Consider the following 19,899-nt stretch of genomic DNA (forward strand, 5'->3'; position numbering starts at 1 on the left):
AACTGTTTCTAGTCTACCGAAAGACTAGTGTTCTAACCTAAGCCACCAAACACTACTGAAATAAAATACATACACATCAAAACTCATATAGGACACATATACGATACCATACCAAATGTTCAGGTACAAAATCAGTGGTGTTTGCAAGTCCCGCATGTCATGCACTCAAAATTCTTTATCAGCTTTTTAAGTCGTGCCCTTTTAGCGTTACTTAGTTGTTACTGTAATTTAATTCCTAGCTGAAGATCTCATTTCCTTCCCACTGTTATACTCAATTTTGTATTGTTTGTTTGTTTTTAAATTACCTGGGCATTCCATGGTTAAACTTGGGAGCCAATGATGATGCATCATCTGTCCTTGGCTCCCAAGACATTTTAGATACATTTATCAGAGACAAGACTAGACTGGAATCTTTTCCCCAAACTGAGGACATTTTGGGTGCAGGTAAATGGTAACTCAGTTTCATATAAACAGCAACAAACTGAGCTTTGGAAAGACCAGTGGTGGGGAGCCTTTTTAGCCTTCTGTTCAAGTGCCAAGCTCCCTACAAGTCACCTCCTGTTTTCTCAAGAAAGTGAGAAGCAGGTTTAAATAAACCCCTCATATCTATCTCAACCTCTTTACAGCACCACTGTTTTTATTCCTGTTTCTGAACTTCCATTTTTTTTATTTGCCTTCTAATATCAAAGTTTTAAGAGGTTTTTGCCACAGGCATTCAGGTAATAGTTCAACTCTTCATATCTTGGAGGCTGACTGCTTTACATACTAACTACTTATATCCTCCACAGACTATATGAAAGAGGGAAAGAGATTATTTCTCATAATTCTCATTATGGATGCAAGATAAACCAGAATTCTGTCCATTTCCCCCAAATTCCAAAACAGTAGCTCACAGTTTACAGTAGCTCACATAAGAATATTTCAAAGCCATGCAAGACAGTTATGCCTTTACTTTCATGACTGGACTTTCAGCAAGACTTGAGTGCCTACTTTTAGATTTGGAAGAGAAAAATATACCTCCCTGTTTTTTTAAGTTTCATCCATTTATCACAGCTGTGGAAAAAGTAATCAAGTGCAAATGGCTTCGCTTTGAGTTCTGGATACACCTTTATTGATCCAAAACAGGAGTCCCACCCATTCTTCAGTTTGTCAGTTTGTTGATAGTTTCAGAAGCTTCAATACCTTTTTAAAATCAGAGTACCCCTCTGTAGTAGTGCTTTTAATTACTTACTAAAAAATCAACTTCTTGTTATTCCCTCATCACATTGACTAACATTAGGCTGGATTCCGAAGCCTTCCGAAGGCCTCAGGTACCTTTGGCATTAACGCAGAGCAGCTATCAGGCACTTAGGATGCACATGTGACCAACTATGCAACTATAATTCCTGTTTTCCACCTAAGGTTTCTTGTCTATTTTATATAATTCTGATGCTCAGATTTTTACAATTAAAAGCTGTACCTAGCAGAAGACCAGAAAAACCTCCCTCCTACTCCTTGTACAGCTGGCACAGCGAGCACACCAGGTCCCCATATCATGAGACACACACACACACAAAAAAAAAAACCAACCAAAACAACCCCACACAGAAGCTGCCAGAGAGTTGTTTTTCTAAGGAAATTCTCTACCATGTCTCATGTTATTTTCCTTATTATTTGATTACACACAAGGAGATAGATACAAACTGCTTGCAGCTTAAAATCATGCAAGACTAGCACTAGAGAAAAATCCAAATGAAGACCTCAGCTATAAAACTATGCTGCGTGCAGTGGCAAAGTTGATGGGGGATGCAAAGTCTTTCACCCCACCACCCTGAATACATACTAAAAAATTGTAACCAGGGGAATATCAGCACTTTTAGCAGAGCAGGGGAAAGAAAAACCTCTTCATCCACGTGACACACAGAAGCAATGGCTACATTACAGAGTATATACTCATAGAACTACCAAGACATGTCAGGTGGCTGGAAACAGAATTGTCATAACTTTTTACTCTCTTAGCTACTGAGACTGATTTGTTGTTTGCTTTTAATGAATGCATAAATCAATTATTTTAATTACACAACAACATAACAGATCGTTGTTCTTATGTCAAGGGGAGATAATAAGCTAAAATACTGGAAATACAATCTATGCTCTCTTTTTATAATTTATATAGCTTGGCTAAATATTAAAGAAGGAAAGGAAAGAAGGCATCTTCAGAAAAGTATATGGGAATCAGACACCTACATGTCCATACCCTGAAGTGCTATGCTTGTTTAAAAATTCCTGAACATGAATTCAACACGTCCAACCCTGCAGAAGAATAGAGAGTGTTAGAGTGGTAAATACAAAAGTAAACAAACTCACCCATTTATTAATCCAGGATGACAATTCAAAAGATGTAATTTTAGCTTTATTCTCAAATACGCAACCAAAATATACTGTCATTCTTAAGTCTAGGGGGGAAAAAAATATTCTCATTCAAAAATATTCTCAATAGCATAAGCCTTAAAAACTTTTATGCCCTTTGATTTGCATCTCAGTTGCTGCACATCTTTTAGAAAGGCATGGATTATGGATATAAAGGCTACAAGCAATGATTAATGTACTGTAGCTCTTAACTAAGCCATCTCAGTAGTTTATTCTCAAAAACATTCATTTGCTTTCTGGTTTTAACTTTCCAGACTTCCATCCATTGGATCTTGTCACACTTCTGGGTACTAGAAAAGAGATTTAGTTAAAGTGCCTCTATTCGTGATCTTTCCAAGCCATAACCTTTTCCAGACAAGCTACCAATGACTATGCTCCTCAAGTTTTCCATCATAATGCTTGTTTTCTTGACAACAAATAATTCACCTCTACCCTGAACTCCCACCAAATTTCAGCATACTTTTTAAACTGTTTGTCATACACACACAAGAAAAAAAAAAACCCACAACCAAAACAAGCCGGTTGATAGGCGATGGATCTCTTTTGAAAACTTGTCTCCAGTTTCTGGAGTAGAACACTTTGCTGAACAAATCTCATGCTGTCATGGTTTTGGCTGGGATGGGGTTTTACAATTTTCTTCATAGTGGCTAGTATGGGGCTATGTTTTGGATTTGTGCTGGAAACAGTGTTCGTAATTCAGGGATATTTTTATTATTGCTCTGCAGCGCTTACACAGAGCCAAGGCCTTTTCTGCTTCTTGCCCCACCCCACCAGGAAGCAGGCTGGAGGTGCACAACAGCTGACTCCAACTGACCAAACAGATATCCCATACCATATAACGTCATGCTCAGCATATAAATCTGAGGGGAAAACGAGGACAAGGAAGGGAATAACATTCAGAGTTATGATGTTTCATCTTCCCAAGTAACAATTACGCCTGAGGGAGCCCTGGTTTGCTGGAGATGGCTGAACACCTGCCTGCCGATGGGCAGTAGTGAATGAATTCCGTGTTTTGCTTCCCTTGCATGCATGCCTTTTGCTTTACTTATTAAACTGTCTTTATCTCAACCCAGAAGTTTTTTCACTTTTACTCTTCCAAATCTCTCCTCCATCGCACCAGACCGAGCGGCTATGTGGCGCTTAGCTGCCAGCTGGGGTTAAACCACAACACAGGCTCAACAAAATGCAATCTTAAAAAGCAAAGTGAACAATTAAAGGTAGAGAATAAAAATGTACTTATTCCATTTTAACAAAGAGAAATACCATTGGACTGTAGAAACAAGTCTTCATTCCAAAATTAAGACTTTGAAAATGTAAATTTGACCTGTATGATCATGAAGACAACCGCAATACTGATAATGATGGACTGCTCTAAAGTAAAACAGGTTAAGGGCTCTGCTTCATCTCCTGGAAGCATTATTTCCCATAAGTAAATTACTGTGTGCCCCACAAATATCTTTGATGGAGCCCTCAATTCCTTCAGTTTCTAAAGCAACTTCTTAAATCATTTCTAGATACAACAATCATCAGGAGGCAACCCTAAAAATATTTTAAAATGAAATAACCAAAATCGTTTCACATAGATTTAGTCCTCTAACACACAATTAGCTTGAGGGCAAACAATCAAAATCAAATTAGCAAACCTTAAATTAACATACCTTTACAACAGGATACTGCTTTTGTGTGTGTTCATATACTAAAGGTCTGTTGTCAACTGTTAGATTACCACACTGCTGAAGACTTCTAGGGAAAACCTAAGTGTCTTCAAATTACAGCCAGCACTGCTACAGGCATCCTAAAAGCACTGTTAACACGAAGTTAAAACTAAGAACAGCAGCAGCAGCAGTAGTTTTTCACTTTGACATGCGCTAAATACCACCAAATATGGTTATAATTCTATTTTTATTGTAGCCATGCCCAACATCCTGAAATGAGCTTACAGTAAGATCATTACAATGAATGGCCTTAAACCAGTATTGTTCCAGCTGAACATACATATATGGACATATATATATATATAGACAACTTCCCTTCAACAGGAACAGTGTCCTATGTAATAAAAATGGAAGTGTGCACCTGCTACAGAATCCTAAGAAGAGTGTTGAGATAGATAGGGATCTATCACTGAGTTTCCTCTTATCCCAAAGTGCTTTACCATTTTGCCCTACCTTATTTTACCTCTAAATATTCACATTGCACTGTTCATATTTAGGTTCATACAAAACAATGTTAAATGTAAAGCTCACTTAACATTTATCATCCTTTGCAAGGGGTCGGCCTACATTCCACTATTGAGTATAAATGTTTTATTTGTATTTTATCTTCATCTGGCCCAAGTTAGATGTACTTTAAACTAAGTTGGCTAATAAGCCATCTCTCTCAGAAAAGCATGGGAAGTCTGTAAAGATGGAGATGTGTGTTCCACTAACCAACAGTAAGAAGGAAAGCTCCAACACGCAGCAATATATTTGGGAGCAGACTTGGATATGATGGGAGTTCACAGACAGCAACAGTAACTAGACAGGGCATATAGATGCGATTCAATATTTCATATTTTATTTGGGACACAGAATGGTGAAGAGCATCATTCAGGCTTCTTGACCACACCACCAGATGTCATCCACAAAGTTCATAGAATCATAGAATAGTTAGGGTTGGAAAGGACCTTAAAATCATCTAGTTCCAACACCCCTGCCATGGGCAGGGACACCACACACTAAACCATATCACCCAAGACTCCATCCAACCTGGCCTTGAACACTGCCAGGGATGGAGCATTCACAACTTCCTTGGGCAACCCATTCCAGTGCCTCACCACCCTCACAGTAAAGAACTTCTTCCTTATATCTAACCTGAACTTCTCCTGTTTAAGTTTAACCCATTACCCCTAGTCCTATCACTACAGTCCCTAATGAAGAGTCCCTCCCCAGCACCCTTGTAGGCCCCCTCCTTTGCAATATTTTGAAGTCTCCAACTCCAAAAACTTCCCATCTTCCTCCCCTGTACCAAAGAATTTAGCCACCCTGACAGGTTCCATGCCAGCTTATACATACACTCTGCCTATTTGCAAAATTAGAATCTGAAAGCTCTGCGAGGTTTGACCAAGATATGCTAACAGCTTTGGGGGTTTTGTATAAAGAAAGCCAGAACTGAATTCTTGACCTCACTGCACATTCTAAAGAGACATTTCTGTTGGCAATCTGCTGGCTATCTGAAAACTCAAGACCTTTTACCCCATTCTGAAAACTGCCAGTTAAAAATTATTTAATATGAACCATCATCCCAAACATGTTTGTCTCTTGCATACTTCTACCACTTACAGAAGTTTGGTCCATATTTATAAATCAGAGTCAATGTAGGCCATTTTAAACTTCCTTTAAAAAGCACAGTTTCAATTTCCCATCTGCCCTGTAAACTTCATCACTGAATAATTACACTGCTATATTGCACTTTATATCTCTTGTCTAAAAAATAAGGACAGAAACAGGTATCCATATTTCATTCAAAAGCAATATTTGTTACTTTGACTACATAAACCACTTACTTTACCATTAATGGATTCACATTCATATTGTATACAATTGTTTGTCTCCAAATAGGTGGGTGTGACTCAACATTTTGCCAGTGGGGCTATGAATACACCCTTAATCTATTAAGAGATCATATAAGTCATTATCAATTAAATGCGCACGCTCCACAAACTCATATACAAATGTCATAGACTCAAAACAGCTTCAGTCCCAATCCAGGTCTGTGATTTTTGCACAGTAACCAAACCAAATCTTAACCTTTTCACAGAAAACTCACTTCCTTTTCAAAAGATAACACAATTTAAAGCATCTTTTATAATAAACAGATATGGCAGCTTTTCAAATCTCTCACTGCAGATTCTCCAGCAAGCTCTATTGAGATGAAAATATCAGTATCAAAACCAGGTAAAATACTACTAAAGAAAAGCAGGAAGTGATATTACACTTAATACACCTTTAGTACCTCCAAATGCAAAAGCTTTTGCCAACACAGTTAAATATAGAGCAGAAACAGCATGGGGAGACATATGCATGCCTGACATTAAATAAGGATGTTCAGATTCTCCAAATGGCTTGAAAGCGCAAAGTATTGAGATGGGAAGGGTAGTGAAGACATGACAATAGGAGAAAAGATGCCCTGCTCAAGGTGAAATGAAGTATGTTATCGAAGCATATTCAGAGTCTGCTAGAAAAACAGACATATATCACTTCAAATAACATGGAATTTTGCAAAATCCTGAGTGGGAATTCAGACTGGAGAAAACTAGCCCAAATAAAGTGCGACGATAGCCTGAGAAATAATTATAGAATTTACACTTCCCTGGTTTAGAAACACACTCCAAGCCCTTGCAGATGTGACATTCATTATGTTTGACGCAATTATGAGATCGGATAACGTAAACACACATTAGTTGCCTGTTAAAACATTGTCTTCTGGTTGCTGGCAGCCCCATGTCAAAGGGCACAAAGAACTATGCTTAGTGCTACCAGAGTAACATCTCCTACCACAATGAAACTCACCCAAGCCAATTGTTTCCTGACCTGCCTATCTCAATAATCAAATATTCATGTGTTCAGATACCATCTGGCCCTGAGCCCTTTCCTAATTTTTAACTATCTAATCAATTACCTGATAAAAACAACTGTGAGCTGCTCACAAGCAAAAGACGTTTGACAACACTGACACCAAGCGACAGAATTCAGAAAAATACAAACCAAAACAACCACCACATAGAAATGTTAAGAGTATTTCATCAATATTCTCTGAAAGAGGCAAAGTGTTATCTTACCAAGAACACAAAGAAGTGAAGACCTATTATGAAAGCTGACATTTTCACAGAAGCCACGCATTAGTGACAGAAAATACATCCAACATTAAATGCATGTTAATTCTATTTCACCTTGACCTTGCAAGCACAAGTCAAGGACTGCATACACTTCAGAGTGTATGCAATCTAGCCTCAAATTCATTTCTAAAGAAGAAAAAATTAGTGATTTACATACATGGTTAATATTTGATTCCATTAACGTGCATGGACTTCGTTCATTTTTCAAGTAAAAAAATCCAAACAGTACTTTTATGCCCTTTAATTGAAAAAAAAAAAAAAAAAACCCCATCCAAAAAAAGCCAACAAAACAAAACATGTTAATGCAAAGCTTAATAGTCTGCTAAGTCTCACTTAGTTGCTTTACCTATCTCTCTACTGACAAATCAAAACCCATGCAGTTCAACATCATATGCATTAAATAGAACTGTCACCCCTCCTACTAGCTTACCTGATGACATTATACAAACCATAAACCCCTACTGACAGAACAATAACTCTACAAACACATCAGTTTTCCATGTTCTTACCTGCTGACGCTTATATGCCAAATAATCAAGATTTTCCAGATCTTTTCGAAACCTCTGGTAGGTTTTCTGTAGATCAGATTTACTGGATACATTTCTTAAAGATTCAAATGTTCTTTGAAACTGTGATGGTAAAAAAAAAAAAAAAAGTCATTCACACAGTTGCTGTATTTTCTGCTGCATTAGGATTTTATTCTACTAAATACTCATGTTATGGAGCTGTGTCACCTCTTGGGTATACGACCTTCTAGACATTCTTACAATTTCATTTTGAAATCAATCCCAAAATTCAAAGCATAGTACAAATGCCCTGTTTAAATTAAATCCTCTAACTTTATAGCTCAGACTTGCGTAAGACAAAATAGCAGCAGTCAACACAATCTCTAAAGGTTAGTTCTTTTTCTATGCCATGTTACAGGATGAAAATAAAAAAAAAAATGCCAAGCTTTTTTAAAAAAAATTCAACTAATAAAAGCACATGCAACTTTATAGAGGCCATGAACTCCTCATTCACTAATCTTCAGTCCTTTTAAAAAGCTGACAAGAGACTTGACAGGTAGTGCAGACCACTGCTCCACAGTGTGGCTCACACTGTAGGCATTTGACTGAGATCAAGCCCAAGTTGTATACAGTGTTGAACAGCCACTAGGTAATTCCTCAAGGATAACAACGGAGAATTACATCCTGGATCTTCAGGCAAGTTAGCACTTCTTGTTTGCCATGTTGCAGCCTTTATTTCAGTCTCACTGCTCTCATATCCAAGATGGAAGTTAAGGCAGTGTTTATATCTACTTGTAATTTACCTTACTATACCTCATTCAGCACCACTAGAGATTAGCTGGAGACTTTCTAGTTGCATTTAAAATGTATGCTATCAAAAATTAAAAGAAAGCTTTCTCACCCCAAGTATACTTCATGGAATTCTGTAACAACATGGGTGACAATATAAACGACAAAACAAAAATGCAAGACTTGTTCTTTTCTGTTTGACTTCATTATCTTTCACTTTTCCTAGGATCTGTTGTTTTCAGATTTTCTCTGCTCCAGAGTTGCTCTTAAAGCCCTGATCTGGAATGCTTGTTTTCACTGGTTCCACTCCAGAATATCCCTCTTTGTGGAAGCAAATTATTTACATCTGCAAGCATGACCCTAGTACAGTTTAAGCTGACCAAAAGCTATCCATAGCACTCTCTATATATAAGTGTGTAAGAAACGGCTCATAATATACAAGTTCATCATACACCTTCAACTCCAAACCACGACACACATCTCCAGAAATTACCCCAAAGCTGCTGCACCCTGTAATGGGGTTGAGTAATACAAGGAAAAGGTCTCTAATGAGTCCTAAACTCACTAAGTGGACATAAGGTAGTCTTTTTTTTTTTTGAGGTTGCTTCTTTGTTTTTTAATCATCAGCATGTTAGACTACAGTACAGTTGTAGAAGCAGCAGCATCATCCTGTTAAGGATGTACTTAATACCGTAGCTTCGATTCTTCCTTTGGCAGGAACTCTACTAGAAAGCTCACTCACTTCCTTATGTCCTGAAGCAACTTAAATATTAATAATGTATTTAGCTCTCTGAAAACAGATATAAGAACCAGCATGTGAGGATGAGTAAATACAAACCAAATGTGTAATTATACGGGTAATATACTTTAATAAAATAGATGAGTAATGGCCAGGACATCCACTTAGAAGAAATCTGTCTTTAGATGTAAGGAATATCTTTTTTTTTTTCTTTTTAACTCAAAAGTAAATAAACAAACAAGCAATTTTAAGAAAACATACACATGCTCTTTTCACTGCCATCAACATGAAACCAGAAAAGTGTGCTTGGACATACAAAGCTTTTCAGAACACATGTTAAACTTAAAATCACATCTGGATCTTTCTGTGCCATTCTGCTATTAGTGTGAACCACCATTTTTGGGTGAATAGCAAGACTGACACAAGTACATTATGTTGCATTCATGAAAATTACAACATTCCTCTCACAATTAAAAAAAAAAAATGTAAAAAAGAAAAAAAAAATCAACAACTGTAAAACTAGAGCCAAGCACCCTGGCACTAAAACACACAAGGCGGATAGCAAATCAGATGCTATGTCCTGAACGTGCACTGTCAAGACATCGCTGAACGAGGGTTGCATGCTTATCCGACTGGAAATCAACACACAATGGATGTCAAACTAAGTGGAGCAACTCCCACAGTCCCATTTCAGCCATCTTGGAGCAACAAATACCATCAAAACTCTGACAATTATGAACATCCCAAATATGGATGGATGAGTGTTATTAATATGGCCTCTTCATAAACATGATGCTCCTGATTAGTATGGGAACCTCCTCTCAGACAATGATCTAATCTAATTAGTAAGTGTCCTGGGTTAAGCTGTAGCAGTCATTTTTCCCTCCAGTAGCTGGTACAGTGCTGTGTTTTCGACTTTAGTCTGGGAACAGTGCTGATAACACACCAATGTTTTCGGTTGTTGCTAAGTAATGTTTACTCCGATCAAGGACTTTCTCAGTCTCATGCTCTGCCAGGGAAGAGGGGCAGGGGAAACTGGGAGGAAAGAGACAGGACACCTGACCCAAACTAGCCAAAGGGGTATTCCATACCACAGCACGTCATGCCCAGTATATAAACTGGGGGGAGTTACCTGGAAGGCCAGATCACTGCTCGGGTCGGGCTGGGTATTGGTCAGCAGGTGGTGAGCAATTGTATACTCTCCCCTTGTTATTTCCCTTATCATTATTATTACTGGTGGTAGCAGTAGAAGGTTTGTATTATACCTTAGCTACCAGACTGTTCTTATCTCAACCCATGGGAGTTACATTCTTTCAATTCTCCTCCCCATCCTTCTGGGAGCTGGGTGGGAAGAAGGGGAGAGAGTGAGAGAGCGGCTGCATGGGTCTGAGTTACTGGCTGGGCTTAAACCACGACAATAAGTATGAGTGTAAGCATCAGGACAAATTTCCTACAGTCTCACAGCTTATTCACTGTAATGTCAAAGAAGAGATGTGAGCTGTGACTGAGGATTCTGCTGCAGTAAAGATCTTTATAAAGGCTGAGAATCCTCTGGTGTCTTTATATACTCCAGATGCAGCCTTTTTGGTTTTTTTCTCCACTATCCATCTACCTATTTTCAGGAATCTTGGAATTTCTGTTTTCCTCTCATATATAACGGAAATGAGGCAATGAGTTCAAAGAGAAGGCTGAGGCATAAACAGAGTGGTTGCATAATGTTTCGACAGCAAACCAGGAAACCATACTAAAATTTTTATACTACTTAAGTTAAAATTTGCTATGTTTGCTCTTCATTCAAATTAATTTACCTTTCAGAATTTCAATATTGTTATCTTCCACTGTGCAGAGCAGCAAAATAGCACTATTTTTCCCATTTGTGAAATATTTCTCTTTATTTTCATATGGATTAATAGAAGTTGAATTAAGGACGAGGAGCAAATTTTATTTCCATTCTGGCATAACAAAGCCATTCATTTAAAAATACCTTCCTGTTTTAATAATGTATTGCTTCTTTAAAAGACTAAATCTAATAAATGTAATATTTTAAATCATCAGGAGATATGGTTGGGGGAAAAAAAAAAATCAAAATCTCTCTTAAATTCCAATTACTGAACACATGAGAAAATAGTTGCCCTCCCAATATTCTGCTGTAATGGAATGGACAATGTGGCTGTTTGGAGACATTTATAAAGAGCAGATCGCACAGCTTTTTCTATTCAGAAAGTATCAGATGGTTTTGCTTTCATTTTAAGAAGGTCTGAAGACATGCATTTTGATGATAAAATGGATACTGCTTGTTTTGCATGCATTTCCTCAGTTCTGCCTCCCAAGGCAAGAGCAAGTTACAAAATAAAATTCTACATCAGAATGATCTGTGCATGCTTGAGATACAAACAGTTGATCAGAAAAGCCTTTCTACATTACACTGACTTCATTACTACACTGCCAATAAATAATCGGTCAAGAGAAACTGATTTTCCAAGGTTATTTTACCAATTAGAATACGCCTTCCAAGAGTAGTGCTCAATAGAAGGAAATTTCAGGACACCACTTCCATATTATTCTCTTATAAGCACTACACTTCAGTGTTGAGTAAGTGTTGCTGTAGAAGCAAAACACAGTAATAACTCATCAGAATGAAACAATCTAGCAATGTTTTTTTTTCCCTCATAGGTTCAAAGAAATTTTACTCCAATGGAGTCCTAGTCCATTTACGTAGTCCAAATACTAATTTAAAATAGGCATCTGCTTTTCTAATAGTCCACCTTCCAACTTTCCCAAAACAATTTTCAAACTTTATCACAGACACAATATAGATTTCTCAAACTCTGTTGTACTTCAGACAACTTCATGCATTCCATGTTAACACATGCTACAAAACACCTTTGTATCACAGATCTCCCCAAGCTTTACGCATACAAATAACTTCATCTGGAATTTATCTCAAAATTCTACCATTTTTTATTTTTACAAAAAATTAGTATATAATAACTTTCATACTATGTATGTTAAACCAAACCAGAAAAAAAATCCATCTGAAAGTCTTACTCATTCAAAATAACCCCTATTTCTTTCACTCCCTCTCTCCTTATATCTGGGTTATGCAAACAGTTTGTATAAAGCTTAGGACCAAGTGAGTCCAGATAAATATGACTTCATCACTATTTTCTCCTGGTTTGTGTAACTGACAGCTTGCTGCTTATATTCTCTCTCGTCTTATCAGGGATACAAACATCACTGTTGCCTAAGGCAGCTTTTCCCAACTTTAGCAATTTTTTCCTTAACTTTTTTTCTTAATTCACAATAAAAAGAAGTTTTTATCCTCCCTTCCCAGGTCTGTCCACCCACCTGCACATGCACAGTTTTTGCCCTCTCCCAGGCAGGAGTTTTGGGATGGCAACCTATTCCCTCTTGGTGCTTTCTCTCTCTCTGTTTTTTTTTTTTTTTTTTAACTTTGTTCTTCTCTCGAGTGTGGTAGGCAGGGGTGATTTTCCTTTGCTATTAGAACCCATGACTCTTAAAAAGACAGTGGCTGAGCAGCAGAGAGGAAGGCTGCATGTTTATTTGCCCTGCCACCACTTCAGGGTGAAGATCTGCTCCTACTATACTCTGAATTATGCAGACACTCTGGAAGAAATGGAAATGATCCTCTCTCAAATCCACCAAGCATACTTTGCTCATGGAGACCCTTGTAGAATACTCAGTAGGACAGGAAACAGTGAAAGACAAGGTGCCTGCAACAAAAACAAAACTAGGAAATTCCTGAGAAGTAGAAATTCCCAAAGGAGCTGACCCATACCTAAGTCTTAGATGTGACAGCAAAGAAAAGTTTTCCATGCATGTAAAGACAACACGGAAGAGTATTGCTGACAGGAATCTGCTGAGAGGTACTGAACTAGAAATAAGACCGAAAATAAGGCTCTACATTGCAAAGAAGCAAAGATTGGATTTGTTTCCAAACTTTTTCATTTAAGTATGTTTTCAACCCAGGAATTGTGTTTTTCTCTTGGAAATACAGCCACTATATTCCATTGGTTTTCTTGTGCTCTGGTAAAACAGGTTCGGGAGCCTTCATGCTTCATCACTTCAAAGAAATTCCGGAACAGTAGTACCTGAAGCTGGCCAATTAGAGTCCCTTCAAAGCCATATTTCCAGTAGGCAAGAAAAGGATAATGCTCTTTTTTTCAGTGATGCCCATGCTAAGACCAAAACCAGATATTATATAAACAGAAGTGCAGTCACTGGGGAGTCTGTTCCTTCAGAATGGTTTGTTAGAAGAGTCATTAAGAATATGACTGTTTCAAGAGAAGCCCTAGGGGTTGGTAAAGCTATGAGTCATTAGGGAGTTACAAGGCAGCAGTCAAGAAGCCACACTATACCAAGAACAAAAGTGGATCCAGGTTGCACTCAAAAGGATATTCACTTTGAAAAGCCCAAACATAATTCTTTAGAAGCTGCTTTTTCTCTGTCATTTATGGCACATTACAGACTGCCACAGAATTTGCGAAGTTCAATGATAAACACTGTAGCCCTGAATACAAACAACTGCATCCCATGTACCACATACTGACCTCAGATTAGTAGCAAGAATCCATTTCTGCTGGTTGATGAGAAAATGAGTATGAACCAAAGGAGATGCCAAATCCTCTCCCAAAGACTCCTGTCATCTTCTCATACTCCTTATTTTCAGAGATGTCTCACCATGGGAATGACCCATGCCCACCAAAAGAAAGGGGGGAAGAAAGTAGAACTTAATCTGGCTACTGCCATAAAAGACAATAAAAAATGTTTCTATAAATACACTCAAAACAAAAAGAGGACGAAAGAGAATGTACACCCTTTACTGGATGTCGCAGGAAACATAGTGACAAAGGATAGGGAAAAGGCTGAGGTACTTAGTGCATTCTTTGCCTCAGTCTTTAATAGTAAGACCAGTTGTTTTGGGGTACCCAGCCCCCCATAATCCAAGGGGTTAGTGACCCGCTACACCACTTAAACACACACAAGTCTATAAGGCTGGATGGGATCCACCCAAGGGTACTGTGGAAGCTAGCAAAAGTGCTCACTGGCCCACTTTCAATCAATTATTTCTCAGCAATCCTGGCTAACTGGGGAGGCCCCAGTTGACTGGAAGTTAGCCAGTGTGATGCCCTTCTACAAGAAGGGCCAGAAGGAGGATCCAGGGAACTACAGGCCTGTCAGTCTGACCTCGGTGCCAGGAAAGGTTATGGAGCAGATCATCTTGAGTGCCATCAGGCGACACGTAGAGGACAATCAGGTGACCAGGCTCAGTCAGCATAGGTTTATGAAAGGCAGGTCCTGCTTGACCAACCTGATCTTCTATGACAAGGTGACCCACTTAGTGGGCGATGGAAAGGCTGTAGATATTGTCTACCTAGACTTTACTAAAGCCTTTGACACTGTTTCCCACAGCATTCTCCTGGAGAACCTGGCTGCTCATTGCCCGAATGGGTGTACTCCTCACTGGGTAAAAACTTGGCTGAATGGTTGAGCCCAAAGAGTGGTGGTGAATGTGTTCCCCAGGGCTCAGTACTGTGGTCAGTTCTGTTTAATATCCTTACCAATGATCTGGACAAGGGGATCAAGTGTACCCTCAGTAAGTTTGTAAACGATAAGTTGGGCAGGAGCGTCAATCTGCTTGAAGGTAGGAAGACTCTCCAGAGGAATCTGGACAGGCTGGATCATTGACGAGGGGCTGTGGCCAGCGGTATGAGGTTCAACAAGGCTCTGGTGCCGGGTCCTACACTTAGGTCACAACAACCCAAATCAAGACTATGGGCTTGAGGAAGAGTGGCTGGAATGCTGCCTGGCAGAAAAGGACCTGGTGGTGGTGGTCAACATCCAGCTGAATATGAGCCAGCAGCACACTCAGGTGGCCAAGGCAGCCAATAGCACCCTGGCTTGTATAAAAAATTGTGCAGCCAACAGGACTAAGGACGTGATTGTCCCCCTGTAGTTGGCACTGATGAGGCCCCACCTGGAACACTGTGTTCAGTTTTGGGCCCACTGCTGCAAGAAAAACACTGAGGTGCTGGAGCATGTCTAAAGGAGGACAATGAAGCTGGCGAAGGGTCTCGAGCACAAGTCCTGTGAGGAGCAGCTGAGGGAACTGGGGTTGTTATGCCTGGAGAAAAGGAGGTTCAGGGGAGACGTTATTGCTCTCTACAACTACCTGAAAGGATGTTGTAGTGAGGTGAGTGTCAATCTCTTCCCCCAACTAACAAACAATAGGACAAGTGGAAATGGCCTCAAGTTGCACTAGGAAAGGTTTAGTTGGGGCATTAGGAAAAATTTCTTTACTGAAAGGGTGATCAGGTACTGGAACAGGCTGTCCAGGGAAGCGGTAGAGTCGCTATTGCTGGAGGTATTTAAAAGACATGTAGATGTGGTGATTAGGGACATGGTTTGGTGGTGGACTTGGCAGTGCTAGGTTTATGGTTGGACTCGATCTTTTAAAAGTCTTCTCCAAATGATTCTGTGATTCTGATAATTTCAGTTTCACAACCTGACCCTGTGACCTCAGGGTAGCCTACATTCTTCTTTTCCCCTTTTCCATTTTTTAACATTTTACTGCATGATACCACAACACTAGAACAGTCAGAAAGTAATGCGGGGAGCAAGTTAAATTCTAGTTTAAGTAGAGTTATGCAAGTCAAACCAAATAGCTAAACCTGAAGCGTAGGAAAGCCTGAGATGACTTACCTCTCTTCTTTTATGTAACTATACTGTTTTTCTCCTGATCAGAACATTTTTAATGCTGATGAATACTCTGCAGGGAAGGGAAGAACAGACAGCACTATGCCCACAGGGCCCAAGTTCACAAGTTGCTGCTTACCTGTAGCCATTCTAATTTTTTTTCCTGGCAAGAGTTTTAAATAACTGTAAGCAAGCATTTTACAAAGATCACACTGTCTGAGGCGTTCATGAAAAGTATGAAGACGTAAACATAAAACAGTAAATCTACAAGCATGACACGAAGGGAAAAAAGGCAGACAAAACATGTTGGCTCAGCATGGTCTGAAATAGTTTAGAGAAAGACAGACTGCTAATGTGCTTTTGAATGAAATTCTCAGAACTTGCCACCTTCTTGATATCCTATTCTGATCAATAAATTTCAGCAATTCCATTAGGTTTTTAATTCACTTAATTAAATAATATTGAGCATTACTAACCATAATGAATGAGGCTGGTAATACAGGTCTGAATCACAGTGCAATAAATGCAATAGCCCTTTGTTTGACTACATTTTTCACAACTTGCTTTTTTATTAGATACTTCAATCTCTAAACTAAGTACAGAAACTCAGATATAGACAGCTATTTATTTAAACTCTTCCCCGTTTAAAAAAATTTAAGTTGTTTCAAGAAGGAACACCCTTCTTATCAGTGTGATGTACTTGTTTTTCTTAGTCAACTCTAAAACGAGCTTGCTGTTTGCACAATACCATCATAAACCAGCCAAAATTCTCTCTATTTTACTAGTGAAATTTCAGAAAGATCTAACCTAATCTTCACAAAGGTATGGTTTTGGACATTTGGAGCTAAATTCCTGCCAAGTTTATGAAATTCTTCCAAAGAGACTGACCTGTTATTTCTAGTTTAAAACTTGCATTTCAGTCTTTTTGTGACAAAAATGTTTGTATTTTCAGCATTTTACTCTTTTAGATGAAGATTTTATTACATAGAAGTCAAAACCAGTCCAAAGTCTAAGTAAAATATACAGAAAACAACACTCTTATAAACTATATAAACCGGAAGGGGGTAGCTGATGTTCCTCTATTTTCCTAGATGTACTTGGAATGGCAGATGTGATAGGTAACACTAGACAAGACTTTACAGGACAGCTAAGTCATATTGTCATTGTTTGCTTTCTATTTTTATTCACAGATTACAGAGGAAATTAAAGTTTAATGATCCAGACTGCATTCTATGAGTGGAAGTATGGTTTCAAATGTTTTGAATGTCAGTGCTGGAATTAACCACCTTTACTGAGAGAGCAAGACTAAAAACCTTCATCAGTCTTTGACAAATGGGTTTGAAAGATATATAAATAGATCATTCTACATTAAATATTTCCGTATTGATTAAGAACTGATTAGTACTCTACAGAGTTCTTTGATGATGCTGGACAACTTTGTTACATTTCATACATAATACCAGAAAAAAAAAATCCTTGGTTAGAATTTTCACTTCATTTACACCACTAGTACTCCTTTTTCTTCCCCCTCCCTTTTTTTTTTATTTTAAAAATTAATTTTGGCTCAGTCTTTTAAACGTCTTCATTTTATCTTATGAGAATTATAGAGATTCGAGTTATGGAAATAAAGGCCAATGAAATTTCTCATCTCTTAAATGATTAATAAAGCTGTAACATCCACGTCTTTGTGAAGAGGATAATATGCTAGATGTATTAAACTTTTAGAACAGGTTCAAAGAAAAACTGCTAATGACTTCTAAAAAGAGTTGATCTTTAGGCATATGAACATGCAAACATTAAGACTATTAAAGCTGATAGAGCAAAGACAAGGTCTATTTCCTACGCTGCATCCGGTGTATGAATACAGTCTTTTTGTTGGAGCAATTCCACATTGAAGAAAAACGGAATTCCTAAGGGAGTTCTGAAGTATTATTAAAGTTAAGGACTTCAAAAAGAGCAAAATTAAGACTCATTACAATACTTAATTGCATTTAAATCTGGCTCAGTTAGGCATGACCAAATGTTGTTATAAATTGAAGGACGTTCAGGAGCATATGTTGAAAGTACTTTGTCTTGTAAGTCAATTTCCTAATTAGCTATCAATATAAAAAGATACCGTTACAGCCAATACCACTGATAGCCACGGCAGAGACTAAATAAATATGGGAAGTGTACCACCTTCCTCCAGGGACTAGGGTGAGTCTTTTTGCATAGACATTTTGGAGAGTGTTACGCCTCACTAATTTATTCTAAGAGTTAATTAAAGAATTCAGTTGTCACTCCTATTCAGAGAACTAAATTAAAGTATGAAGAATAAGAAAACGTAATTGCACTCTTTGCAGTGTTGGAGTTTTTCCTGAATGATGCTTTTTATTCTTTTATGATCTTCAGCTACTGTTTGTTTTCATTTTCAAATGGAAAATATGAAGTGCATTATACAGTTGTTTAGAAACACTGAAACTCTAGGAATGAAAACTACCCATTTTTATGTCTCTCATGTAAAACATACTGAAAACATTTTAGAAGGGTGCATCTAGGATTATGAAAATGCATATGCAAAAATGTAATAGGCTACCAATGAAAAAGATCATAATTTAAGAAATTTTCCACCAGTGGTGCAAAACACATAGTCCACTCCTCTTACAGCTGACAAATCTCATACATATGTAACAACATAGAAGTTTCTGCAAGCCAGAGCTCATTTAGCTTGTACTGCATCTCCAACAATTGTCAACATTTGATGTTTCAAACACAGCACTGAAACCCACACAACATTGTTTTATTATAAAACATCATTACTACTCTGATTGGGAGCTAGATTTTCATTCCTCTGTCCTCACTGAACTGAACTTGCTTCAAAATGTTCTCCTTTCAGTGAGCAGGTTCTCTTGTGGCATGAGGCATTATTAGAGGTGGCACTGATTATTCACCTCTGCCCTGAAACATTAAATCAGTCAATAGAACTTAGAATTTTTATCAGTCTGTCACACATTACTGAAGATGTTAGAAGGAAAAAAAAAACCCAACAAAACAAAAATAAAACTATTTCTTGCTCTTCCCAGCAAAGACACAGATTGAATCGAGTAAGCAGCCAGAGAAGAAACCTCAACAAACGCATTTCTGTGGTCAGACACACGATGCTTGCAAGATTAAAATCACATTGTTCAACAAAGGAAGGAAGCTTGCTTACATGGGACACTATGGCTGACATTAAAGAAACTTGAATTTATGTAGACAGGAAAGTATTTTGATGTTGAACAACAGAAGTGTGGACATTTTGCCTAATTCAGCAATAGCGGCAAAACCACTGGTTAGTTTTATATGAGAAAAGAAGAATTAAGCCGTCCCTTCTGTATAAAGAGAGCCAGGTGGAAAAAAAGATGGCTCAAAACACAACATTTACAATATGCTTCCAAAACACATTATTCCTTTGACTGAAAAAAAATAAGTGGCTTTTAGAGAATATTTTCTACTGCACAATTTTTAAAGCTTTGACAGCATTAGGGCTTTCTAGTCTTCTGTCTGCAGTGTACAAACATATAGCCGGATCTGGGGGGTTGATGGAGTCCTCTCTCACACATCTTCTCCCCCGCCTTCTAGTTGATCTCTCTCAAAAATTACCTGAATACAGAGATAGATCCTTACCTACTCAGTTCTTTCCCTTGTAAATATCCACATAAAATTCCACTTTCAAGATTCTCTACAAATAAATTATTCCCTACTACTGCCACAAACATCAAGAAGGTTTCATGCATGAAAAGCTATACAGAAATTCAAGTAAGAAAATAGGAAATAAGAAATCAAAGGAATTTAAAAGATAACTGTACGGATAACCATCTGTTTGCCCAGATCACATATGTTGA

General features: G+C 38.1%; 1 protein-coding gene across 1 annotated transcript in view; it reads right to left on the minus strand.

Moving 5' to 3' along the window:
• CTNNA3 (catenin alpha 3) overlaps positions 1-19,899 on the minus strand; it is a 491,060-nt gene that overhangs the window by 449,883 nt on the left and 21,278 nt on the right. Inside the window, exon 5 of the mRNA XM_030487065.1 lies at positions 7,795-7,914. Coding sequence (XP_030342925.1) covers positions 7,795-7,914 — 120 coding nt within the window. The remainder of the gene's footprint in view (positions 1-7,794; positions 7,915-19,899) is intronic.

Source organism: Strigops habroptila, chromosome 5 (assembly GCF_004027225.2).
Source record: "Strigops habroptila isolate Jane chromosome 5, bStrHab1.2.pri, whole genome shotgun sequence".
NCBI classification, from domain to species: domain Eukaryota; kingdom Metazoa; phylum Chordata; class Aves; order Psittaciformes; family Psittacidae; genus Strigops; species Strigops habroptila.